Below are 16,649 nucleotides of genomic sequence, written 5' to 3' on the forward strand. Positions count from 1 at the left end.
TGCTTGGCTTCCTCAATAATGACCCTCAAAGTGAAGGTGTGATCTAAGATGGAGAAGGACCTCCTAAACCCCGCTTGTCCCTTGGCTCGTTGGCCATGTCTCTCTACATGATTGCTGATTTCTGCATCTAGGACTGAACCAAAAAGCTTGGCTAGGTTGTGCCCTATCATGATAGTAGGGTAGTTGTTTATGTCGAGGGTATCCCAAGCTTTGTGGATGGGAAAGATTGTGTTGGTAGCCTAGGAGCGGGGTAGGCCTTCACATGTGGGAGTCTTGAAAAGCTGAGCGAGGAGGGTGCAAGGGTATCGCATCCATGTATGATGTGTTCAGCTTGGAGATCCTCATGGTCCCTGGCCTTCCCACTCTTAAGCTTATGTATGGCCCTTGTGACATTGGCCACCATGAAGAGCAAAGATCTAGCTGGCCGGGGATGTGTGACGTATTAAAGGTGGGCTGAACTGGGGCATCATAGAGCCCTTGGGCATACCCGTGCTATGTGACTGGGCTGGTGATGGGGGTGGGGGGCCTCCTCTCCTCTAGCATCCACCATACCTCGGAGCTGTCTGCAATCAAGAAACACCTGTAGAATTCCTCCTCCCTCTCGGCCAAGAATTCCCGCTTCTTGCGCCTGGTAAATTGTGTAGATCTCCGTTGTGCTTGTCGTGCCGTGATGATGCCCCTTGCTTGGTCTTGGCAAAGTTGCACACAGTAGGCTTTGCACTCTTGATCATACCAGCTGTTTTGGGGTATGGATCCAATAGAGGCTCGGTTTTACTAACGGGTGGTGCATAGGTAGGTGGCTTGAGCTGACTCATGTAGGATAGCTGAGAGCTAGGTGGTCATTGGTGGCATTGGCAAGGTGGGTGGTATGTAAGTCAATGGCTGAGAGAGAGAGAGAGAAAGAAAGTTGTATTAACGTCTACAAAAGGCCAAAATGACCTATGAGACCAAAAGGTCACATCATGTCCATGAGATACATCATCATGGGTACTAAAATAAAAAACAAAGAAAGTAATAAGAGCTGAAATGTCAGATCTGATGCCAAAACAAAAAGTGTCCAGCTCTCATATCACCCCAAAATATCCCGCATAGGACGTTGCAACATGGCACCAAATGTAGTAAAGCTGGGCCAGTGGGAGAAAGTCCTATGGTGGTGGGAGATGATGGCTTTGATCCTCTTGTAGTGACGCGGGCGTGGGTGGAGACCATGAGTTGAGGGCGCTGGGCTCTGAATAGCTCAATGGCTCTGTCTAGTGTCACTCCTCTTGGCCGAGCTCCTGCATCAGCCTAAAGGTGGGGTGTAGTGAGTGAATCTGCCCTCGTCACTCTGGTCTGGAAGAAGTCGGTGAGAGCTCTCTGTACTAGTCCTCTGACGGGTACCGCTGGTCTAGGCCGCAAAAGGGACTCCCTATGTTTGCGAAGCTCCAGGAGGAAAAGTCCCAAGCATCTTTGGTTTGGGAAATCCATGATCCTGGAAAGTGGTCCAAATCCATCTTGGAAGAGGCAGTGGAACCTCCTCCTAATCTCATAGTATACTGGGCATCTGTATACATAGTGGGCCTCTGTCTTAGCCTCTGTGTGCTAGCTGACATATCTTGTCCTCTGATGCAGCTGCCCTCGGCCTATTTTTGGCTGTCTCCACTCTCAACTGATGGGATGAGGTGCTGATCTGTCTAATTGCACATCGCACCCCAAATGACAGATGTGTGTCCATGTAGTGCGGGCGTGTGATGAAGCCGCATCCTTTGTTAAGCGAAGAGAGAGAGAGAGAGAGAGAGAGAGAGAGAGAGAGAGAGAGAGATACAATAGACACAAGATTGCACCACTTGTGATTATATTGAAATACAACCCAAGCACATGCTTTTATTGGCACTAGGGGTCTATCTTTTGTCCCTTAATAAGAGGTGGTTCACACCTATAGACCTAAATGACCTTTCACACCACTGAGGCTTAGACTATTCCAACACCGCCCCCTCGAAGTGAAGATGGTGAGACCTGAACTTAAAAGAAGCACCCAACCTCCAAATCCATCACATTAGTGTAGAGATGAGACCTAGCCATGCACATCTCCTGTGCCATGCTATTCCCTCAATCAGCTTATGACCGAAGCTGAGATTAATGCTTAATCACCCCCCCAACTCCTAACAGGGATAAGAATTCATCTTTGCCTTTTATAGCATCAAGGCTTTACAACAACTCAAAAAGACATCCAAAATATTGAGATTTTGGGGGACAACCCGGGTAGAGAACCCTTGTCTCATAAATAAATAGGACTAGAAATTGAGGAAGAACCCCCCCTCAAATGCCGGTGAAGATCCTTTTGCGTTGTCATTTCCAAGCAATGGGCACTTGGGCCAATGCAGGAAACCTGTAGGTAGATGTGTTTGTCGATGAAGAAGTAAAATTTGATGCAGAACACATATGCCCATAAATAGGCATCAATGCTGACTTCTCAAGATCCCGTGTGAATAGCTCCATGAAAGAGGCATGGCATGTAGCCCATGTGGTTGTCTTAGCAACAAAGATCAAACAGTTAGCTTGCCCTTGCTGTATCTCATGGCTAAGCAGCAAACTTTCTATCACATCAAACATACTCAAGGTTGATTCATGGATCGCATAGAATATACCCTCTTCTATGACAAAGTCACCATATAGCTGACAGATGTCATTGATGAATCCATCAATATTGACTGAAGCACCTATTTGTGCACCCTGTGCCTTCTCTTTATAGGAAGAAAAACATTGAAAAAGAGATTGATCCATTGAAGCTCTTACCAGAGGATCAGAAAAATAGCGCACATGATGTAGATCATGTTGATGGCTTGTGTCTTGCTGATCTGCAACTTCTCCATGGCTATGTTGCTCTCGTATGCCTCCATGCTGCAGATCTCTGTAGAAGCCCCTCTGTTGATGATGACTTAGAAGGCACCCAGGTGTGAAGAACACACGGCTGAATGGACTGTTATGGCTGCAGATTTATGGCATCTTTTGTAAGCGTAGTGATGAAGAAGCATGAGGAAAAATGCAGGTTTCAGGGCTAGTTACAGCATGAAAAAAGGCAGCATATGTGGCAGTTTTCAGGGCTGAAAATGGAGGAAATCATGGGCTGCTATATGAGGGAAAAAAAACGCAACACAAAGATGGCGGGTTTCATGGCTGAGAGGAGACGTTTAAGAGCTTAAAAACGCAGCTGATCATGAAAAGAAAATTCTAACTTTAGGGCTGAAAAGAGGTTGTAAGGAAACTCTAAAAAAGCAAAACCCCCAAAAAATGCAAACCCTAAAAACACAGGTATGAATGGCGAGAACCATGGTGATGGATTCAACCTAGCTTTGATACCATTTAGGAACATGGAGCCAGGCCGAGGAGTGAGAGTGGAAGGAGAGATGGAGAGATCAAGCCATTGTGTGGGTGTGTAGACATGGATGGATGGAAGAGAGAGAGAGAGAGAGAGATACAATTGACACGAGATTGCACAACTCAAGTGATACTCATTGCTTGTGATTATATTGAAATACAACCCAAGCACATGCTTTTATAGGCACTAGGGCCCTATATTTTGTCCCTTAATAATAGGTGGTTCACACCTAATGTGTTCACACCAATAGACCTAAATGACCTTTTGCACATGTGAGACTCTGACTATTCCAACAGTATGTATGTAAAACATGCATTCATCTATGTTTATGTGGATGTATTTTCATATGGTTTATATACATGTCCTCCTTTCTCTTTTTCTTGTTAGCATAGAAATTTGAGTTTTTTTTTCTCTCCTACAGTGTAGAGAAGGAAGGTGATCCTACAGCACATGCAGAGATGATTTGTATACGCAGCACTGCAAGACAGCTAGGGGGTTGGCGTTTACTGGTAAAATAAAAACTCTAGGCATTGTCTCCATGAAATAACAGGTCTTTCAACTTTTCAAGGGCCCTAGTTTTTGCTTCAAAATATGATTTCTGAGATGAAAAATTCGTGGGTAGGGCTCCTTTTTGGGCTTGCATCTCATTGATATCTTTTCAGGATTCAACTCTTTATGTTACACTGGAACCATGCCCTATGTGTGCTGGGGCTCTTCTTCAAGCACGGATTGGTGTGCTGGTATGGGGGGCTCGAAACCCTTTACTGGGAGCAGATGGAAGTTGGGTGAGGTCTGTGGTTCAGCTTTACTCAAACATTGTTTGCTTTGAATGACAAACTTCTTTTCTTGTAAGTAATTTTGACCTGGCTGAGATTGAGCATCCGCACGCGCACACACACAAACACGCACGCACCTCATTTCTTTTCCTGCTAGGTTTTTGGTTTTGAGTTTCTCTAAGTGAACGGTCTCTTAGTTCTTGTAGATGTTTCAGTTTACAAATTCCTGCTAGGTGTTTTGGCTTACAATTTCTCTTAATGAATGGTCTCTTAGTTCTTGTAGGTCAATACAGACCATGGACAAATTGCGTAAAATTGTTGCAAGAAACTGAAACTGCAGGAAAGAATGGAAAAAGCCTCGATTTCTCACTAACACATGTAATTTGTTGACACCGGAAATAGTGTTGTGTGTGGATAGCCAATGCCCGGAAGCACATGAACCCCAAAATCAGAAAAGCCCCAAATTCTGGTAACATTTGCAGCCTCAATTTTGTGTGTGCAAGTACAAAATGCCACGTCAACACTGCACAACCACCTCCAAATAGGGTAAGATTTTGCAAAGGTGATGTACAAAGCATAGCAAACACACGTGAAGATGAAAGCCAATTAGGGTTGGTACAATTGTATGAGCAGGTCATATAGTTCGGAAATTAGGGTTTTTTGATTTTGACCACACAGGCAGATTCAAGGTGTGCTGTTATGTACCCTGTATAAAAGGTTTCAGCAAATTCTGAGCAGACACCCTAAAATGAGTAGAAACCCTGAAAATAGTAGGAACTATTTGCTTTGTTACCAAATGTTGGGACACCGGAACCTAGTGTTAGGGTCTGTGAGGCAATGGAAGCTCACACACACACACAAGAAGAAAATCGATTGAGAGAGAGAGGGAGAAGTAATTGCACATATATTCACACAATGTAATGAGTCAAATACATGTTTGCAGCTTTGGGTAATCCATGGCTGAGAACTAAAAACAGCCTCCAAATCTAATCTACAAACTCACTCGATGAGAAAAAAAAATGTGGCTGAAAAAAAGCTGCCTAGACCAGCTCTGATACCAATGCGGCATAAGCGAGACTAATATGACAATTTATTGTAACAAAGCTGACCCTAATCATTGAACACAGCATATGAAACGGTACACAACACTCTCTCACTGGGTCCAGATGGTGGCCAGCCACCAACCCATACAGTACAAGTGATTGCATTTGGTGGTAGTTGGTGGTTGTTTGTGCTCATTGTGCCTGGTAGTGCACATAAGTGCATATTTGGGTTGCATACAGGATATTTGTGCCTCTTGTCAGTTCTTGTTAGTCATGCATTTTGCAAAATGGCAAAGAATGCAATAGATGTATTTGGTGTTGGCCTAGAAGGACAAACTTGATGGGAGCAGTTACTCCTCCTGGAGTTTTATGGTCAGGAACTTGTTGATTGCCAAGGGTCTATGAGGGTATGTCAATGGTGATGAGCCCCGTCCTGCATACATTGCACTTGCCACTATTGGTAGAGGTGCTCAACAGGCTCCAGCACCTACTCCTGCCACTTAGTAATAGAGAAGATGGGATGCACGTCTAGGCCATGGCTTTGATCTCTTTGTCTGTCAAGAGACTAATTATTCCACACATCCGATCATGCAAGACTTCACAACGTGGATGGGATGTTCTTGAAACTATGTATCAGGCAAAGAACGAGGACAAAGTTGCATATCTCATGAAAGAACTTAAGAACTTGGAGATGCATGAAGGTGACAGTATGGCCGATCATCTTACGAAGATCTAGGATCTTCGGAAGTAGTTGCTTAGCATTGATGAGGTCATTCCGGAAAAGGAACTTGCATCTAAGACATTGCAGTCTCACTGCTAGAGTCGTACTTGAATTTCCACACTTCTCTTACTTTGTCTTTGAGGGGTAACCCAGAGCCTCTACAGTTTGAGGAGTTGGTGGATTTGTTATTATAGTGGACTAGGAAGAATAAATCTTCCATCATGCGTGGCAGTGACGAGGCCTTTGCTGATTGTGGGCAAGGCAAAGGGTCAATCTAAGGCTGATTGTGGGCAACCATCAAGCAAAGCAAAGTGTGATGCAGATCAGTCACTAAGGAGAAGAAGAGAGAATGTGGTTTGGCAGTGGACTCTTCTAATGCTCGTGCAAGCAAAGCTGCGTGCAAGCAAAGTTGATGATTCAGCTAGCTTTGTGCAAGATGATTGGGCTTTTTTGGTTTGTAGTTATGATGCATCACAAGAATTTGTCTCCCAATGTTAATGAGAATCAGGTTCTATGGTATTTTGACAATGGAGCCTTCAAATGTATCACCTCCAAGAGGGATTTGTTTAATTCATTGAGGGCTGCCCCAGAAGGGAAGAAAGTCACATGTGCAAATAACTCTTTTTATCTTGTTAAAGGCATTGATGAGATCATACTCATGGTCCAAGATTATTTAGACCTATGCATTTCAGATGTACTTTATGTGCCAGGGATAAAGAAGAATTTGTTGTTAGGCTCCTCTTTTGCCAAAAGAGGTTATGTGGTTAACTTTGAGGATGATAGATGCATAGTGAGCGACATAGAGAAAGACTATCTATGTCACGTGCACAAGGTAGTGCCATGGGTAATCCCTGATCATATCACTCATTAGGCAATAGTATTAGATGCATTTAGGGCATCTACATCAGCATGCATCAGGTCGGCGGCAGTTCAGCACACATATATCAGGTTGGCAACAATACAATATCAGTCGGCAGCATTGTATGAGAGTTGGCAATATTTATCAGTAATTATGGTGAAGAGTTTGGCATTTTATGTCACACATGTCATGCTAGAGGACAAATTAGTTGGCCGACAGCAATTGAAGCTGGCCGACCAACATATCAACATCATATATAAGAACATAGCATGTTAGCTCATTTCTCATCTCTCTCCATCTTGGAGTTGGATCATGTATAGGTAGTAGAAGTAGTCAATAGCCCTTTTGGGAAGGTCTATGGCCTATGTAACCTTTTTCTATGTACATAATACATTATAAACTTCTCTCTCTCTCTCTCTCTCTCTCTCTCTTTCTCTCTCTCTTCTCTCATGTGTTTTGCGTTAACTTTCCTACATGGTGCTTAAGGGCTGCAATTAAGGCATGAAGGCTTTTTGAAACAAGCTGTCGTAAGGGCTGTGGCACAGGTACTTAGCTTATCTTTAAGAAAACAATAATTTCACGTGTAGAACCTTGAGAAAATCTGAAAAAAACAAGAGAGAGAGGGTAGAGAGGGAAGACACCACACTAGGGGTCAAAATACCCTTGAGCCGACCCCCCCCCTCCCCCCGAGTTATATTAGATAAAACTCCTTGGAGGAGTCGGCATAATGGCAAATCAACAGCAGAGTGATGTATTCACGTATTTGTCTAAGGAAGACAAATTGGACGACACGAACTAATCCTTGTGGAGTTTTATGCTGAAAAATGTGCTCGTGGCAAAAGGTCTTTGGGATTTTGTTAGTGGTGATGAACCACGTTGAAACCGATCCCGTCAAGTGGGAAAGACCCCGTTGGACACCCACACGCTTAATAGCACAACTTTAAAACCACAAATTTGAAATGGACAACTTAATACAACTTGAAATTGAAATGAAATGAAATGGAAAGATGGACACCAGCACTGGGGCCGGAACAGGCCGACCCCCCCCTCAATATATGATATATTTATTGGGAGTATTTAATGAATACAATGCTCCATGGGTTCCAAGAACCAGATAATGTCCATGTACATATGAAAATAGTACCAAACAAATAGGCTCGAAGTCGAATTTCGATGTAGAAGCTCGAAGCAGAACGACCACTAGTATGGTCCAATCTCTATGGTCCTGTGCTTTCACTGGACTCCGCGGAGAGCGCCTCACTGGTGTTCCGAGACCACGCACAAATAGGCGCTCTCGTACTAACGCCAGGCTCTCCCGATCTCAACACCTTTGGACCGTGGTTCTCCAATAGAGCTTGGACAACCCGGCACCGAACGGGTGTTGGCCGTATAGGGAGTCGGGAATCCCTTATTAAATTTAACACAAAATACTTTTACTTAAATCTGAAATTCACTTACTTGAAGGTTGCAGATTGTAGACCAATACCCGAGGTATTCGTGTGTGTAGCTACTGGAGTGGAATACCAAGATGTAGCCTCTAGAAGAAAGAAAACACCGCCTATGGAAAGGAAGGGCAATAGTTGTTGAAGATGGCCCACGTCTGCCTGCAAGAGATTAAGGCAGTGTAACCTGTATGTATGCAGCCGCCTGATAGAGAGCTCACGCAGCCTGCTGAGAAAGAGAACGGGTGCAGCCTGTAGTGCAAACTAAACAGCCGCCCATATGACAAGCTGGCGCAGCTGTCTAGGCCAATACAACCGCCTGTAGTCTGTTCTGCTGTCTTGTATAGTGGACAGCTCACGAGTAGTGGGTACAGCCGCCACAGATGGTACAAAAGTGCAGCTGCTGTACAGGGGAAAGTAGCCGCCTGTTGGAGAGGAAAGAAAGGGTAGTTTGCTGGTGAAAACGTGCAGCCTGCAGGGCCAAGAGAGTCGCCTGCAGAGGGCAGCGTAGCTGTATGAAGGTGGAAGCGAAAACATGACCACGCTGAAGGGGAAAGCGTTTCTTTTAATAAAATTAAAGTGAAGTTGACACTTTGATTTGGCTGGCCCCCCCACGCTTGCATGTGGGTGGCCAGTTCCAAAAGGGTGTGGTGGGTGACCTTGCCCACCCCCACACTCACTTAAGTGGGGGCTCCCCACTTTGGCCCCTAAGTGGGTGCCCAAAGGGGGTGCCCACTTTTTAAATGAATGTGAACACTTAACCTTATAAAACAAAAGGTTAGGAATAAAATATTAAAAACAACATGTGCGACATACTTACCACCTGTTCACATGCACCAAAACTCGTCAGAATACAGAGCAGACTTCACGACTCACTGGCAGGCGTCCCCGCTCAGTAAGTAACACGTCAAGCAGGCAAACACAAAAATACAAGTCATGCGAAAACAGTTTCAAACATGCAAATCATGTGTGCATGTGCAAATAGTAACATGGACATATCTCCCGTTCATGGAACATGTACAAAATATCTGTCGGCACAAAACTGGCACGACATAAAAACATAAAAACCTGGTCTTCCTATGGAGTGACAGTCCCATAGGTAAGACACAGTTCCAAGCACGAGTCTCCCTATGGTGTGACAGTCCCATAGGCAAAACACGGCACGAATACTGGCTCTTCCATGGCGTGACAATCCCATGGGTCGAACACAGTCCAGGTCATACACGGGTGGCACTGGTCTGGCTCCCGTCCATACGACACCATCCTGCTAACACACGGGTGGCACCAGTCTGGCTCCCGTCCATGTCAGCAAAATACTGGCCTCTTCACATGAGACACCGGCCTGGCCTCAAGTGAACGAGACGCAAAAACTGGAGATGGACCAAATGGTCGGCCAATTGGTGACATCCCCCCGGGCTTCTAAAGAGTTGACCTCAACTGAAAAGCCTCAAGATATGCCTGCAACAACTGCGGATAATCGGCAAAGTAATCCTCATTTACCCATTTGGCATCAATAGGCAAATAATTCTTAAACTTCACAAGGTATCTCCTGGAAAGCTTTCCTGTAGGTAGCTTTCTCTCCTTGTGAAAAACAATCTGTTCTGGTTGGAGGATCTCCTCAAGCTCTTCAATCTCTGGCGGATCTTTTGTGACAGGTTCATCAGGATCTGGCCCCACATTTCCGAAATAGACTCACATGAAAAGCATTGTGAATCTTCCAATGACTAGGTAAAGCAAGCCTATAGGACACTTCATTGATCTTGTGAATCACCTTGAAGGGTCCATAATAGCGAGGAGAAAGCTTAGGATATGATCCTTCGCGTCCTGGCCTCTTTCGAAGCCTAGCCTTCTCAAATTTCAGCAATACCCAATCACCTTCTTTGACTTCCATGTCCCTTCTATGTTTGTCAGCAGCCATTTTATGCTTATCCTGAGATCTTGCAATGGCTGTCCGCACCTGACCAAAGGCAACATCCAAGTCACGAACATATTCATCAGCTACAAAAATCTCATCCTTTGTACGAAGGATGGGTGGTAATACCACTCTGCCATAGATAATCTCAAACGGAGCCTTGCCCGTGGAGGCATGGATTGTATTGTTGTAGGCAAACTCAACAAGTGGAAGATACTTCTCCCATGCAGTCTTTTGATCTGCCACATAACACTTCAATAAATCCAACACGGTTGAATTTGCAGCTTCTCTTTGGCCATCCGTTTGGGGATGATAAGCTGATGAAAACTCAAGTTTAGTACCCATATTATCAAACAAAGCCCTCCAAAATAGGCTTGTAGTCCTGGGATCTCTATCCCCAACAATGGATTTAGGCATACCATGATGCTTGAAAATATTAGCAAGAAAAAGCTTTACCATATGATCAGCTTTGATGGTTTTCTTGACGGGCAAGAAATGAGCTTGCTTGCTAAACCTGTCCACAATAGTCCAAATAGCATCATTCCCATGCTGGGATCTAGGCAAGTCCATAATAAATTCCCAAGGTTGCGAGGGAATAGGCAATGGCTGAAGCAAACCTGGAGGTTTTTGCCTATCAAATTTCACCTTTTGGCAAGTAATACATGCACACACATAAGCTTCAATGTCTTTACGCATGCTCGGCCAAAAGAAATACCTCTGAATCATGCGAGTAGTAGGCATAATACCTCTATGACCAGCATATGGTGGAGCGTGACATTCGTCCATAACCTTTGGACGCAAATCCTTTACCACATAGGCAATTATCCTTCATGAGATAACCCTCGTTGATAACATAAGAGGCATGTGAATGACCAGCCATCAAATCAGTCCATATATGGCAAAAATCAGCATCCAAATGATATAAATCTCTCATAGCAGATAAGTCTCCATGAGAGGCCACTGAGACTGCAGCAACATAAGGCCTCCTAGATAGTGCATCGGCCACCACATTTTTCTTTCCTGGAGTATGCACAATCTGAAAATGAAACATGGAAAGAAAGTTTGCCATTCTCATCTGCTTCTCGGAAAGCTTGGTTTGAGATAGAAAGTATCTCAAGCTTTGATGATCTGTCTTGACTACAAATTTAGCCCCAAGAAGGTAATGTTTCCAAATCTTTAAGGCGTGAATTACAGCCAAGAGCTCTTTCTCATAGATATCCATATGAAGCTCAGCATCATGCAAACGACGGCTCTCGTATGCAACTGCATGCCCTTCTTGATTTAGGACAGCTCCTATGCAATCACCACAAGCATCACATTCAACCACGAATGACTTGTGCAAGTCAGGAACAATCAATACTGGACCACATATGATCGCATGCTTGAGCTGCAAGAAAGCATCCTGTTTCTTTGAAGTCCATTTGAAAGCAGTTTTCTTCTTCGTGAGATCATGTAGAGGAGTGGCAATCATAGCAAAATGCCTTATGAAACGCCTGTAGTACGAACATAATCCCAAAAAACTACGTACTTGATGTACATTTTGCAATTCGGGCCAATTCCAAATAGTCTCTTTCTTTGCAGGATCCATTGTAACTCCATCCTTGGATACAATATGACCCAGATAATGAATTTCTGAAAGGAAAAACTCACTTTTCTTGGCATTGACGAAAAGTGTATGCTTCCGCAACTCTTCGAACACTGTGACCAAATGAGTTCTGTGTTCCTGCTCATTCTTGGAGAAAACCAAGATATCATCAAAGAAGACTCCTGTAAACTTGCGATGGGGTCGGAATATCCTATCCATCATACGATTAAAAGTAGCAGGATGGTGAGACCAAAAGGCATTACCAAGAATTCATATAATCCGAAGGTTGTCATGAATGCAGTCTTATGGACATCTTGTGGCACCATGCGTATCTGGTGATAACCACTCTTCAAATCAAGTCTGCTAAAGCAAACTGAGCCATCAAGCTTATCCAAGATATCATCAACACGTGGAATTGGGAATCTGTTTTTGATGATAAGCTTGTTCAAAGCTCTATAGTCCACCTTCTTTTGAACAAGAAGCACAGGAGAGCAATAAGGTGAGAAACTGGGCTGAACCAAACCTTTCTCTAAAAGCTCGTTTACCTGCTTCATGATTTCTTCTTGTTGTGCAGCACTCACTCGGTATGCGGGTTTATTAGGTGGAGAACTACCTGGCACAAGATCTATGCGGTGATCTTCGGGCCTTTGGGGAGGTAATTCACCTGGCAACGAGTCAGCAAAACAGTCGTTGAATGCATTAAGAAAGTTCAGCCTATCATTAGACATAGCATCCACATTTTGATGATTTGGCACAAGACTATCACGCACAAAAACCAAGTACGCTGAAAGACTCTTTTTCATTGCTTTATTAATTTGGATGTGTGATACAAGTGGGATGGAATCCCCTTCTTTTGCCAGCAGCAATAAAATGCATGCGGCCTTTATGCATAAAAGAAATCATATTAGACTTGTAGTCTTTGCGGGGCTCAAGCCTATGATGCCACGGCTTGCCCAACAATACATCACATCCATTCAGTGGAGCAACTAAGAAATGCTCATTATCAAGGTAGCCCTGGATATGGATGCGCAACTTCCCTATCAAAGGGGTAACCTGCACCTCTTTACCAATGAATGCAGCTTCGGCTTCAATCTGAGGTCCCATGTTTTCAACCTCAATACCCAATGCAACTGTCATTTGCATAGAGATGAAATTGTCAGTTGCACAATCATCAAACATGAAGAGTGCGGGTTGATCCTTGATTTGCCCCCAAGCCTTGCAAACCATTCGCTCTTTTACATCATGACCTGTATTTCCTTGCACATTAGGAACTGCATGTACATTAGCTTTGGTGTGCTTGTCCTCGTGCTTTGGTTTGCGATTTGGGCATTGTCGAAACATGTGGTCTTTGCTACCACAAGAAAAGCATTTTCCATCCTTGGCATATTGCTCTCTTTGCTCCGGGGTTAAGCCGAATTTGTTCTTCCTTGGGCCTTGTTCTTTAGATGTGTTATTTTCAGCTTTACCACCCTTGTAGGGCTCCCGGAAGTTCTTTTTAGGTGGCTGTCCACCCTTTTGCTGATTTGGGACAGCCTTGTCCTTCCCCTTTGAACCTCCTTGATCCTGCTTAATCTTGAGCACCAATTGCTCCGTAGCAAGGGCAGAAGCTGTATGTTTTGGGTGCAATTCAATACCCGATCGATATGCCGGTTGCAGTCCAGAACGAAACTTCCTCTTTCGGGTGCAATTCAATACCCGATCGATATGCCGGTTGCAGTCCAGAACGAAACTTCCTCTTTCGGGTGCAATTCAATACCCGATCGATATGCCGGTTGCAGTCCAGAACGAAACTTCCTCTTTCGGGTGCAATTCAATACCCGATCGATATGCCGGTTGCAATCCAGAACGAAACTTCCTCTTTCGGGTGCAATTCAATACCCGATCGATATGCCGGTTGCAGTCCAGAACGAAACTTCCTCTTTCTTTCATCCTCTGTGATCTACATAAAGGGAGTCACTTCCAGCAACACTTTCCAAAACTTGTTAACATACTGTTGCACACTTTCATTATCTTTTTGTTCCAGTCTGTCCCACTTTTGAGTGAGAGTTTGCTCTGCATTTGGTGGCAAAAACTGAGCATAAAATCTATCCTTGAATTCCTTCCAAGTGGAGATGGGATCCTTGGTGATCTTGTCATTGTTGAGGATAGGGATTACTGTTTCTATACATGCAGCTATGATGCCTCTTGGTCTTCACAGGCACTCAGTATGACAGAGCATGCATGTACTTGGTATTTTTGATAGTGGTGCTTCAAAGCATATCACATCTCGCAGGGATTTGTTTTGGCAGTAGGCCCTGCCCCTGTTGGCAAAATTGTTCAGTGTGCCAACAATGCTTCATATCCAGTTCGTGGCCTTGGGGAGATTCAGCTCACAGCCATTGATGGCTCTATTCTTCGCCTTACAGATGCCTTATATGTACCAGGGATAAAGAAGAATTTGTTGTCCATTTCTTCTTTAGCACATTGTGGTATGCAAGTCCACTTTGATGATGACAAATGCATGGTCAGAGACAAAGCTAATGCTTTGACCTTGATGCTTACTGGTACATTATGTCATGGACTTTATCAGTTGAATGCATTTCAGCCAGTGGATGAGTCTGCTTATAATGCATTCACTCTTACTCTAGCTATGGTTGATGCGGAGTTATGGCATGCTCGCATGGGGCATGTAAATTTTGGTAGTCTTATGCTTATGCAGCGACATAACATGTTTACAGACCTACCTCTCATGGAGAGGCCTCCAGATCACATTTGTGAAGGATGTATTTTGGGAAAAATGCATAGGTTTTCCTTCCCACGTGATCAGGCTGTACGAGCAACTGCAAAGTTGCAGCTTATACACAGTGATCTTTGTGGTCCCATGCAGACGAAGACATTAGGAGGCTGCTTCTATTTTGCTACATTTATTGATGACTTCTCTCGTATATGCTGGGTCTATCCTTTGACTCAGAAATCACAGGTATATGATGCATTTTTGGCCTTTGTAGCACTTGCTGAAATAGAGTCAGGATGCAAGGTTAAGACTCTTCGTTCTGACTGAGGGGGGGAATATATGTCACACATGTTGAATTCCTTTCTTGAGAGTAGAGGTATAAAACATCAGTATACTACTCCTTATACTCCACAGCAGAATGGGGTTGCAGAAAGGAAGAATCGGTCACTCATGGAGATGGCCAGATGTATGCTAAAGGCAAAGAAGCTACCACATATCTTTTGGGTGGAAGCTGTCATGTGTGCTTGTCATATTTTGAATCGATGTCCCACAAAGGCATTGGTTTCCATTACTCCTTTTGAGGCTTGGCATGGCCGCAAGCCTTCGGTATCACATTTTCGTATTTTTGGGTGTCTTGCATATGCACACATACCCAAAGAGTTGAGGAGGAAGCTGGATGATAAAGCCACAAAATGCATTTTTGTTGGGTATAGCCGTGAGAGCAAGGGCTACCGGTTATATGACCCACTATCCAGGAAGATATTCACTAGTCGGGATGTGATTTTTGATGAAAAATCAGAAATATCCATGGCTGGTTATGATGCAAATCAGGCTGAAAATGATGTGTTTGAAGGTCTACTACCTATGGAGTTTCATTCCACAGTTGGTGATCCAACTCATGAGGGTACAGGACAGCCAGCAAATCATGAAGGTGGTGCAGAAATTCAGCAGCAAATTGAGCCAGAAGTTGAACCAAATATGGGGCAGCAGGCACCATAGGTCAGACACATACCTAGATGGTATTTGAGGACATTACAGGACAGCCATCTAGAGGGTCCTCTTGCTGGTCGTACTCGTAGGGAGACACGGACCAATGAGCATGCACACATCATGGATTTGAATATGGTTATGGCAGCCAGTTTACAGGATGATGATGAGCCTAATTCATTTGTGGATGCACGAGACAATGTGCATTGGAACAAAGCCATGTAGAATGAGCTTGATTCTATAAAAAGGAATCAAACATGGGATTTGGTTGATTTGCCCAAAGGCAAGAAAGCAATTGGTACTAAGTGGGTCTATAAGTTGAAAAGACATGCAGATGGATCCATTGACAGGTACAAAGCCCGTCTTGTTGCAAAGGGCTATGCACAGAAGAAGGGCATTGATTATGAGGAGACATTTGCTCCTACATCCCGTATGTCAACACTTAGGTGTGTCATTGCATTGGCTGCACATCGTGGTTGGGTTGTTCACCAGTTGGACATAAAGACTGCTTTCCTACATGGGGACCTCGAGGAGGAAGTTTATGTATATCAGCCCATAGGCTTTGCAGAACATGGTCATGAAGGGAAAGTATGCAAGCTGAAAAAGGCCTTGTATGGTTTGAAACAAGCTCCACGAGCTTGGTATGCAAAGATAGATGCTTTCCTACTCACTCAAGGATTTGTGAACAGTCCATCAGAAGCCACCTTGTATGTAAAGAAAGAAGAGAAAGATCTGCTGGTCATCAGTCTTTATGTAGATGATCTCTTGCTCATGGGATCAAATGATGACAAAATTGCAGCTTTTAAAGAGATACTGCAACAACAGACATTTGACATGTCTGATTCGGGGCTTGTACACTACTATTTGGGCATACAGTTTGTACAGAATAACAGAGGCATTGGGTTGTTGCAATCTCGGTATGTTGCTAAACTTCTGGAGAAGCTTAAATTTCAGGATTGCAAGCCTATTAGCACTCCTATGGAGCCTGGGATGAAACTGTCACTACAAGATGACAGTATTTCCTTTGATGCCACTACATATGCTCAGGCTGTTGGGTGCCTTATTTATTTGTGTACTACACGGCCAGATATTCAATATGCCGTATCTCAGTTGAGCAGATTCATGCACAGCCCGCGGTTGTCACATTGGCAAAGCTGTGAAGCGTGTATTCCGGTATTTGCAGGATACCTTGTCTCTTGGATTGCTTTATCCTGAGGGGGGTGACATGCAGTTATACGCTTACAGTGATTCAG

General features: G+C 44.0%; 1 protein-coding gene across 5 annotated transcripts in view; it reads left to right on the plus strand.

The window, feature by feature from the left end:
- Window positions 1-16,649, plus strand: part of LOC147638344 (uncharacterized) — a 57,024-nt gene that overhangs the window by 33,176 nt on the left and 7,199 nt on the right. For 3 of the 5 annotated variants that reach the window (XR_015265855.1, XM_086798273.1, XM_086798272.1), the window contains exons 2-3: window positions 3,780-3,867; window positions 4,021-4,148. Coding sequence is in view for 3 of the 5 variants with exons in the window: in XM_086798273.1 (XP_086654399.1) it covers window positions 3,780-3,867; window positions 4,021-4,148 (216 nt within the window). In the remaining 2 variants the exon portion in view is untranslated. Of the gene's footprint in view, window positions 1-3,779; window positions 3,868-4,020; window positions 4,207-16,649 lie in introns of all 5 variants that reach the window. The other 2 variants (XR_015265854.1, XM_086798274.1) reach the window with 1 other exon arrangement.

This window comes from Cibotium barometz, chromosome 5 (genome assembly GCF_041138505.1).
Source record: "Cibotium barometz isolate CiBa-2024 chromosome 5, ASM4113850v1, whole genome shotgun sequence".
Lineage (NCBI taxonomy): Eukaryota > Viridiplantae > Streptophyta > Polypodiopsida > Cyatheales > Cibotiaceae > Cibotium > Cibotium barometz.